The sequence below is a fragment of the Solanum pennellii genome, chromosome 2, assembly GCF_001406875.1.
Source record: "Solanum pennellii chromosome 2, SPENNV200".
Classification (NCBI taxonomy): Eukaryota; Viridiplantae; Streptophyta; class Magnoliopsida; order Solanales; family Solanaceae; genus Solanum; species Solanum pennellii.
Window position 1 is genome coordinate 46704719 of NC_028638.1, and position 10381 is coordinate 46715099.

The 10381-nt window shown below is 29.2% G+C and overlaps 1 protein-coding gene across 1 annotated transcript; it reads left to right on the plus strand.

The window, feature by feature from the left end:
• Positions 1-6505: 6505 nt before the first annotated feature.
• LOC107011990 lies at positions 6506-9854 on the plus strand. Its single transcript, XM_015211691.2, has 3 exons — positions 6506-8538; positions 8745-8835; positions 9417-9854. Exons 1-3 carry the CDS (start codon positions 6598-6600, stop codon positions 9605-9607), a joined length of 2223 nt encoding a protein of 740 aa, XP_015067177.1. The 5' UTR covers positions 6506-6597; the 3' UTR covers positions 9608-9854.
• The last annotated feature ends 527 nt before the right edge of the window (positions 9855-10381 follow it).

Genomic DNA, 10381 nt, shown 5'->3' on the forward strand with positions numbered 1-10381 from the left:
CAAACTTCAGTTTTGTTTATTTTTTTTTCATCTTAAATTTATATTGCGGAAATCGAAACTAAGAATACCTCCATTTCAGTTTAAAAGATATACTTTTTACAAAAATAAAAAATAAAAAATAAAACATTTCTAAATTTGATAATAATTAATCTTAAATCTCTTATCTACTCTTAACAACAGTCCTTATAACCACACATAAAAGCTCCCCTTTTTGTTAATTTTTTCTTTAAAAAAACAGTTGTACAAGTTGAAAAATTAAAAGAAAAGAAAAAATATGATCTCAAACCTCTTTAACGCACTTAAAAAGGGGATGAATATCAGCATTTTGTGTTCAATAAAAATAATTTCTAAATAAATGGAGTCTTCAATAGGAATATATTCTAATTGAGATATTTAAGTAAAATATACGAATAATTTTAAGTGACTTTAGATGATTGAAACTTTTTATTTTTAACTGCATAAATTTTATTAACTCAAACTATATCACGTAAATTAAAACGAGTACAATATTGTTGCATGTATCCCAAGAAATAATGGAGGGTCCCCTCAACACATTTTGAGAAGTTGGGATCCATTTTTTTGGATCCCCAAAAATATTGCTAATTGCACTTGCACCTACATATTTTCTCCTATAAACGAGACACAAAAATATTTATGTGTGACATATTTTTTTATCTTTTTTATATTCCATATATTTTGTTCATGTGATGATTAACATCAACTTAGGGAGACAGTGATATTATTTGGAGGATTTTTTTATCGCACTTTTCTTTGAAAAGTTCATTCAAAACTAATATTGGACTAAGAAAATATCATATTTAATTTTTTGTCAATTGTCATAACATATAAATGTACTTTTTTAATTTGATAAATGTATGTGTTCGATGTGATAATTTGTGTAAATAATACTTAATTTAATTTGTATTGCATTATATAAAATATGCGTATATAATATTCAGTTTTATATAAATTTGAATATTTACTTGTAACACCTAAAATTAAAAAAAGATATTTTCTATGTCCAACAATAGTTATTCAATATTGACTTGGCACACTCTTGAAGAAACTGTAAATAGAAGGGTAATTTTACTATATCACTCTTTAAATATAATAAATATACTGTCTTAAAAAGTGTAATAGAATAATGACTATAATTAATAATAACGTAAATTAGGAACTAAGTATAAACTTATCCATGAATTTTATAAAATGGACAAATATTGTTAAACATATATTTTTAGTATAATAAGTTAGACATATATTTTTAATATAATAAAAATATATTATTGAACAATGAACATTACATTTCATTATTGGAAAAATACATATATATTAATTGAGATCAAATTAAATACATTTATATGTTATATTAAAAGCATTTTTTAAAAATTTGAGAAGTTCAATATATAACATGGGGCCAATGGTTGGTAAAGAGTATTTAAAACTAAATTATCTATATTAAAAAAATCTAATTGTAGTGCTAGAGTCTACTAGAATATTCATATTTTAAACTTTCTTGGAAATTTTATATCATTTTTCCAAACTTCATTTTTGTGTATATATAATTTAAATATTAATTATGTATGCCTTTTCTCTAACATTTTTTTCCCAAAAGATAATATTATACTATTAATGGAATAATCACCAAGTCAACTTGTCAAGGTTAGAATCATTAGTTACAATCTAATTAATACATTTTCGAAAAGAATCCGTTGGATTTAATTTTGTAAAAATACTCAAATACATTATCAAGAAGTTCTTGAGTTTATTTTGACTCTTTATTATTGTTCGATATTTATATTAAAGTTTAATTAAATTTAAATTCATATCGTAAAATGTTATATTGAGTATAACACTCCTTAACAATAGATACTCAAGTTCAAAACTTTTAATTAAAAAAAAACAAAAACTTATTCATTTTATCACAATTTTTGAGTTTCAAAATAACATCAATTTATTCGATATAAAAAAAATACTATCATACTTGATTAATTGAAATTTGTATACGAAGGGCCAAACAAAAAAGTGAAAAATATTTTTATCGAGTAATTTCATTTATACTTGAACTCAAAATTTTTGATTAAAAATAAAAAAAACTTTTAACTATTACTGACATATATTAAATAAAAAAAGAAAGACAATTTGAAGTAGTACTACTCTAATAAATAGTTGGAGTTAGTTTTGAAATTATATACACCTTCTTCTTCCTCTCTTTTCTTTTGGGGGTGGGGTCATTGTACTTAATTTTTGTGTCTTAAGATGATTTTAAAAAAAATTTATCAAGCATCAATTTATTTTTTTATGTTATGATATTTTTAAGTTATATCATTCACCCTTCAAAAAGTGTATAGGCTGCTAAGCATAAATTTAATTGTTAAAAGAATAAAAATAAAAAATCAAATCATTTAAAAATTAAATCATACAATTAATCCATTTGAAAATTAAACCATACAATTAAATATTTATTTTTGCGCAATTTTTTAATTGTATATTTAATATTTGATATTTATATTTAAACAATTGAAAATCCCAACGGAGAAGTAAAGCCCTTCACCTATGATTTATTATTATTATTTTACAAAAATTCCATAGTGTTGAGAGTTAATCATATTATATTTCTACTTTTTCCAAATTACAAAAATTCTTTATATTTGATGAAATTCGAATACATCTCAAAACGTCTTGATACATCGCGTCTCAATTTTATGTACATCACTCCACATAAAGTGATGTATCCGAGAGATACATTTTTGATGTATCTGGCTAATGCATCACGTAAAGCAACGTGTCGATACATCACATATGTCTCAATAATCATCATAAAGTGAAGTATTCAATTGATATGTAGCATAAAGTGATGTATTCAACTGTTACATCGCATAAAATAAGAGTGTTTTAATAATTTTTTCAAATAATCGATTTTTAAAAAAAATAAATGATACATTTAAGTAATTTTTTTTTCTTTTCTTTTTGTTGATCTAAATGAATGCAAAATTGCACAGGAAAATAGTGAATGAATTGATTACTTGATTGATGAAAGCTATGAAAAAGATATTATAAATGGTGGGTCATAATCAATATATAGAGATAATGAAGCTTCATGATAGAGGAATATATATTGTGGGGTTTGATGTCAAAATCAATAGGCAAACATATATTATAATATAAAAACTTTATCTTTTTATCATTTAATATCACTATCCCACAAACCATGCAATCAAATTAGGATAAGGACATAAATGCAATTGTCTATTTCTTCACATATAAATAATAATATCATAACTACTGTTTTTCTCATAATTTAATAATATCTATTTTTTTAAATAACAAATTTCTCTTTTTTATTCCCTGGAATTTTCCTCTGCTAGTTGTTTCTAAAACAATTAGTATTGCACATTTTAATTTGGTACAGCAATTCATGAGTGGTATTAGTAGTTGGGATTTAAATATGAATTGACTATTTTGTGGGTTTATTCCCTTTTTAAAAAAATGAATTCTCAATGTTACAATATTCATTGTCCTATTTGATTAAGGTATTTTTAGTTTGAGAATCTCTCAATATTTTAATTTGAGTCCTTTTAAGGTTGAGCGTATTAAAATTTCACCATGTTTGCTGGGAGGATGGCGTAAGAATTAGGATCGTTTTATAGCTAGTTTGAATTATATCGATATCAATAACATAGAGATTAATCATGTATGTATTATTATTTTATATACATACATGTATTATTTCTTTCAATTTTACATAATTTTCTTTTATATATGACATGTATTAGTTATGCAGGATTTGAATTACAAATCAGATATCATATTAATTTTTCCACCAATTGTTTATATATACTAATTTTAACATAAACATGAAAAATGTTTGAACATAGACTTTTTTCACTCTAATATATTTAGTTTATAAATATATATATATACCTTATTATAATTTGATATAAATATTTTGAGCAAGTAATATTATCCATTAGATCACTTCAAGATTTCAATTATATACGTTTCCAATGGGCCAATTCAGTGGTCATAAAATAATAATTTAAATTAGGGTACCATTATCCATGCCACCTATTTTATCCATTCATTTTTTAATTGTTATAATTTTAAGAAATTTTATTAATGTTTTAAAATGTATTCTTTTATTAAATAAGCGAAAAAATTATAATTTATAGTACTTTTCGTATAATTTTTTGAATACCTATTTTTTTTGCTATAAAATTAACGTAATCTAATTTAATTTTGAAAATTTATTAAATTGTCTTTTAAAAATGAAACGTAACAATTAAAAATGAAAGAAGAAATAATTATATAAGAAGATTAAATTCAGCAGAGACCACCATTTCCTTTTTTTTTACATGTACATTGATGCTTGTAAAATTTTGATTAATATGAATAGGGATCGAATTGATATAGCAGATGATATTCTTATAGGAATATTAAGGATTGATTCATTTTGATTGTGCTTTTTAATTGAGTTTGTTGCATTGAAGATTGAACTAATTTGATAAGGATTATATTTTTTGAGTGTAAAAATATAGGGATTCTGGTTTACTATGATCTTGATTGGCGTGATCGATCCATAAATCCATTATTTTTGAAAAAAATTAAAAGGCTAAATGATATTTGAATATATTATTCTCACATTAAAAAAATTACATAAATAAATTATTATTTGAATTTTATTATTTGCACATAGATAATTTTTAGTCGGTGCATTGCGAGTGACTTCTCGATGAACAAGTTATGATTGCTCTTGTTGATATAGTTTCATGATTTCAAACAATTTCGTATTCTAACAGTCCCGTCTTACTATTTCTTCTTCTCAATCATTCAAGATATTATATGGATTTAATGAGTTAAACTCTCTTCATGTATATAATTTTTTGGTAAGTTTGTCAGTAGACAAAGTCTTTAGAGTTTATTTATTAAAAATAGAAAAAACTCCTTTAGATAAGTACAAGCAAGGGGTAGGGCTTACATTACCAATTCTAATGAGTTAAAATTAAATTAAAGAAAAAAAGAAAAGTTTTGTAAGGTAGTATATTGGTCTAAAATTGAAAACGAATTCGATACAAATAGGAAAAATTGAATATAATGACAATTGACAAACTATTAATTCAAATCAAATACTATAACTACAATTTGATTTAATTGTGCCTCATATCAAACCTGTTGTCAGTCGCCTCTCTCCCTTAAACTCTCGCTCGCCACTCTTCCTCTCTCGCTTCCACTCTCTCCCTCGCCTCTCTCGCTTTATACAAACAAATATGTACAATTGAGTTTCTGTTTGTATAAAGCGAGATAAAATTATATATACACATGCAAAAATACATATTTTCGTCCCATACACTTATAATTATACAATACAAATATTTCTCTGCGCACTTTTCTTTTGTCTTTCTCTCTTTGTCGCTTTATATAAACACAATTTATACATAATACAATGTATATGTTCGTATAAAGCGAAAGATAGAACGATATTTGATATACAAACGTTTTATTTCGATTCAATTGTATACAAATTCAAATTTTATACAGATATACAAACACAAAGTTTGCTATGAAGCGCAATTATGCAAACTATAGTTATAACATATATTTTTGTGCTTGCTATATGTGGAAGTTGCTCATAAAAATATAACTTTCAAATTTAATTCCGAAATAGTGGATGCTATCCTAACAAGTGACATACCACATGCAAAAATAGAAAGAAATTTTTAAGAGTTTTTTTGCACATTTTTGTTAATTTATGGGCCTTTATATTTTATCAACAACTATTGGACAGGGCCTCGACTAGTTGGGCCTTTCGAAAAAAATATATTTTGTCACCACTCATACAAAGTAAAATTAACATCCCACACACATTTAAGAGGATAAATATCAAGTTGTATATACAAACCCCGTGTCTTTTGGGTTCTCCACTTCTCCTGTTGGCCCTAAGTATACACTACATATACATTTGGATTTGATATGTATGTATTGTGTATGTGCGTATATATTATATAACATACATAATCAGTATAAAATTATACACTATTCGAATGTTATATATTGGGGGCTACATATTGGGTTGCAATTTGCCTTACTATTTTATGAAGGTTACTCATTACAAATTCATAAGACGATATAAAACAACTTATTATTCGCGTTTTAGTCTTTCATTCAGATTCACACAAAAAAAATTACTATGAGATAAAATATTCCTTAATTAAAATGATTTCATTTTCAAAGTTTGAAAATCAAATAATTTTATACCTCTCATGATTCTAATGAGCTACCACTCGACCACTTAATGATTCAACAACAACATGGGAGAGATTTAATCATGGGAAAAATTAGTCTTCTTTAAAGATTTGGTTTTTAAGGTGGACCTAAAGGAAATTTTATTTATTAAAAGATTGTATTTTGGTAGACATTAATCTAATATAACAAATTAAAATTTGTAAAAATTGATAAATTTGATAGACACATGTACCCCTATCCATCATCATATTAACGAAAATGCCCTTCTGCCCCAGAAACAGGGTGATGCCACCAAACTCTCAGTTGAGGTCCTTCATCTGAGAAAAACCAGAGATTCAATTGAATCAATGCTAAATGAATACCCTTATCACAAAAAGATTCAATCTTCAAAGTTTCCCTCAAAATTTGCTCTTTCACTTTCCACAACTTTCCAAGAAAACCCCACATAACACTCATCCATTTCCAAGAAAATTTTCATATACTGCCAAGACTCTAACTTTATGCTCTGTTACAGCTTCCGAATCATTATCTTGTGGTGGCTGGGATGACCCAAGTTTCATTGGTGATCCAATTAGCCCTGGTGAGTCCAACCAGCTTCATAATTTTCTTAATAAACTAGGAATTAATGATAAAAAGTATGTCTTTGTTTGCCTCTTGGGGTTTGTTTGTGCTTTGGCTATTTCAAGGGTGAAAGTTTCTTCAATTATAGCAATTCCTGGTTGTGTTATTGTTTTTGCACTTGGGTTTTCAATTGGGGTTTTTAATGGTGGTAAAATGAACTTAGATGGTAATAAGAGGTTGCATCAAGATCAGATTTGTAAAGATTTTATTGAGAAATTAAGGGTTTTGGTGGATTTTCTTAGTGGGGTTGATGTAGAGATTGGTAATTTGAAGAAGGGTGTTAGGAAAGGAATTGAGTATAATCAAATTACTGTGGAAGATTTGGGAAGTTTCGAAAAGAGTCTGGAATCTATAAATTTTTCTGCTCTCAATGCCAGAAAGGTTATAGAAGGTTGTATTGAAAGCTTGTCAATTGATGGACAAGAAAAAGGGGGGAAAATCAGTCAAAAATCGAGTAAGAAGAAGAAGGAGCCGGGTAAATATGGATTCGACTTCTTTCAGATTGCTGCTGGTCTGTTTCAAGCAAACTCGGGTTCGAAGTCTACTAAAATGAAAGATCATGGTGACACTGAGTTAATGGACAGAAAGATGAATGGCTCTAAGCAAGGGAATATCTTGAGTTCTGCTACTAAAGAAAGATATTTGAATTTTGATATGGATCTAGACGGCCTTGGTGGCACTTCAAGGCACAGTTTCAATGATGATGCCATTAGACAAGACAGAGTGGGTGGGACATTTGGGAAGGCTAGCAGAATAAACGTAGTTTCTGATGGAAATTTCAATTTTTCCGAGATGGATAGTAACACTGTTAAATCAGTTTTCAACAGAGAAGAATATAGTTACCAGACAAGTAGAGTACAATTTATGAGGAACCAACGGGTGTCTCATAGAATGAGTCATCCTTGTAAATTTGAATCTTGGGTTTCTGATGATGGTTTAGCTGATTCTATTGATTTTAGCGTCAGTATGGAGCAAAGCAATACTGAAGCATCTTCGTTGCATGAAAAGGACGTCGAGAATTTTGAAGGAGTAAGGAGCCATGTTGGTGGAAAAGAAAATGATGAAGACACCTACAGTCATTTTCTTGGAGAAGAGATGAGAAACCCTGAAAAGGAACCCTCCATGGGTAGAGATGAGGCCTCAAATGAATTTGAATCTGGTCACTCTCCATCTTCAGCAGGTTCCATTGATTTGCAATTTAATAAGTACCTTACTGAGGCAAATATTCTAGTACAAGAAGCAAAGGACTGTTTAAGGAGGCACGACGGCGACAAGCATGCTGAGAATGCGTTTTACGAGTCTGCTGTATTGCTCTCAAAAGCTATAGATATCCGCCCCATGAGTTTATTGGCTGTGGGACAGTTGGGTAATACTTACCTTCTTCATGGAGAACTTAAGTTAAGGATCAGCCGTGATTTGAGAGCTTTACTAACTGATGCTGTATCATTAAATAAACGGGCTAAAATACGTGATGCGCTAGATGATACGGTTCCAAGGGAAGACAAAATTACATCTTATCTTGTAAATGTATGTGAAGAGTGTGAAGAACTACTTATTAAGGCAGGAAGACAGTATAGGTTAGCCTTGTCGATAGATGGGAATGATATGAGAGCTTTGTATAATTGGGGAATTGCTCTCTCGTTGCGTGGGCAGTTGATTGCAGACATTGGACCTGTAAGCATCTTTCTTGAGATTACTTGGTTTAATTTTCTTTTTTCTGATGGTTTGTACTGAAAATTGTGAAATGAGATCAATATCTCATATTATGGACTAAATTCAAATAGCATTGCTTAGCAGTTCTCTGCTCTCTCACTAAAGCTACTAGATTGTTTGGGAACTTTTTCTACCCCTTTCATAGTCAATGTTCTGCCAAATTTCAGGGTTCTGCACGTGATGCCGACAAAGTTTTCTTGGCTGCAATTGATAAGTTCGATGCGATGATCTCCAGAGGAAATGTATATGCACCTGATGGTATGAGAAATAACTATTCGTCCATACTGTAAATTTAGAGTCTTTTACGTGTACAACCATCATTCCAGCAATGACGGTTGTTTAACTGTTCTTCTTTCTCTCTTTTGCGGTGGAGCTACAAAATCTATCAACAATAAAGGAGCTCGCCCTGCCACTTCTTCGTCATCAGTTCCTAATGTTTTGATTAGGAACTAATGAAAGGAGAAAGTTGGTGTCATCTCTAGGCCAGCTGATTATGTCATTTGATGTATGAGCTTTTGATATTCTCTCGTCTCCTTTTGCTTTGCTAAAAGTTGAACTGGTAAAACTGATGTCTTATCTTTGGCGAACTTAAAGTTAGATAAGAATAGATGAACTAGTAAGTGCGCGTGGAAAGCAAATATCATCCCCCCTCTCCTCGCATTTATGCTGTTCATTGTTTTAATAATAATAGTATTGAACTGGTCATTATATAGCTAGGCCTTAATGGATGAGTAGCATCAGCATCATTAATATGGAGTTACTATTACACAAAGAAGGAAAACAAAAGAATTCTACGGATTACTTAACATGTGGGCTTACGACAAATTTTCTTCGTACAGCTCTTTTCAGATGGGCCACAGCATTGCAGCACAGATCTCGCCTACGACCTAGAACAAGTAGAGAGAAGGTGAAGTTATTGCAGCAGGCTCAAAGGTTATACAAAGATGCCCTTCATATGGACTCCGATAACCTTCAAGCACGAAAGGCCTTGTCATCCTGCATATCTGAGCTCAAGTACTGGTATAGATAGTCATACAATAAATTTTAGTTATCCTTCTTTTTCTCCATTTGATAACATAAACCAAGTTTACATATTTATCAGTTCCATATGGTTGAGATAATAAGCAGGGAGCTTACTAAATACAAAGTTCTCATTCATCTGTCAAATAATACACAAAATCCAAAGCAAACTCAAGCTACATTTTATTTGATTATGTACAACAGTTTTAAGATGTATCCTACATATTTTACTGTTTCCATTAGCATCTGTGTTTACACGGTTTTGTGGCAATTCTTCTGAATTCTGCATAATTGTTTTCACTTGTCTTTAATTTCAGTTTCCTTTACTATCATAGCTCGCGGTATCACTGCATAATTGGATATCAGAACTACTAACTCATGTTTACGTATCGTCAAGGAATTCAATCAAATTGAGGAACTTGTAAACCACTTGCACAATAAGACTCATTGTTTCTAAGAATGTGAAGTTTATTATTTATACATTTCGTTATAAATATATATATATATACACATTTTGACACAGACAGACAGTCCTGAAAACATGTTTTTTGGGTTGTCACTTGGTGATTTTTGTTATAAAAGCTGGCATTTCATCATCAAGCTGACATTAAGCATTTGTATGCCTTATTTTACTGAACACAATGTAACTGAAACTTGAATTATTTGGTGACTTGACATCATTCATAACATGCTAAAGCTGGTGATTTCTCCGTCGTGTCTTTTGTCATTATTTTCAAAGGAAAAGGGTTCGATAAATACTCCAACTTTGATCGAAATTGCTGTG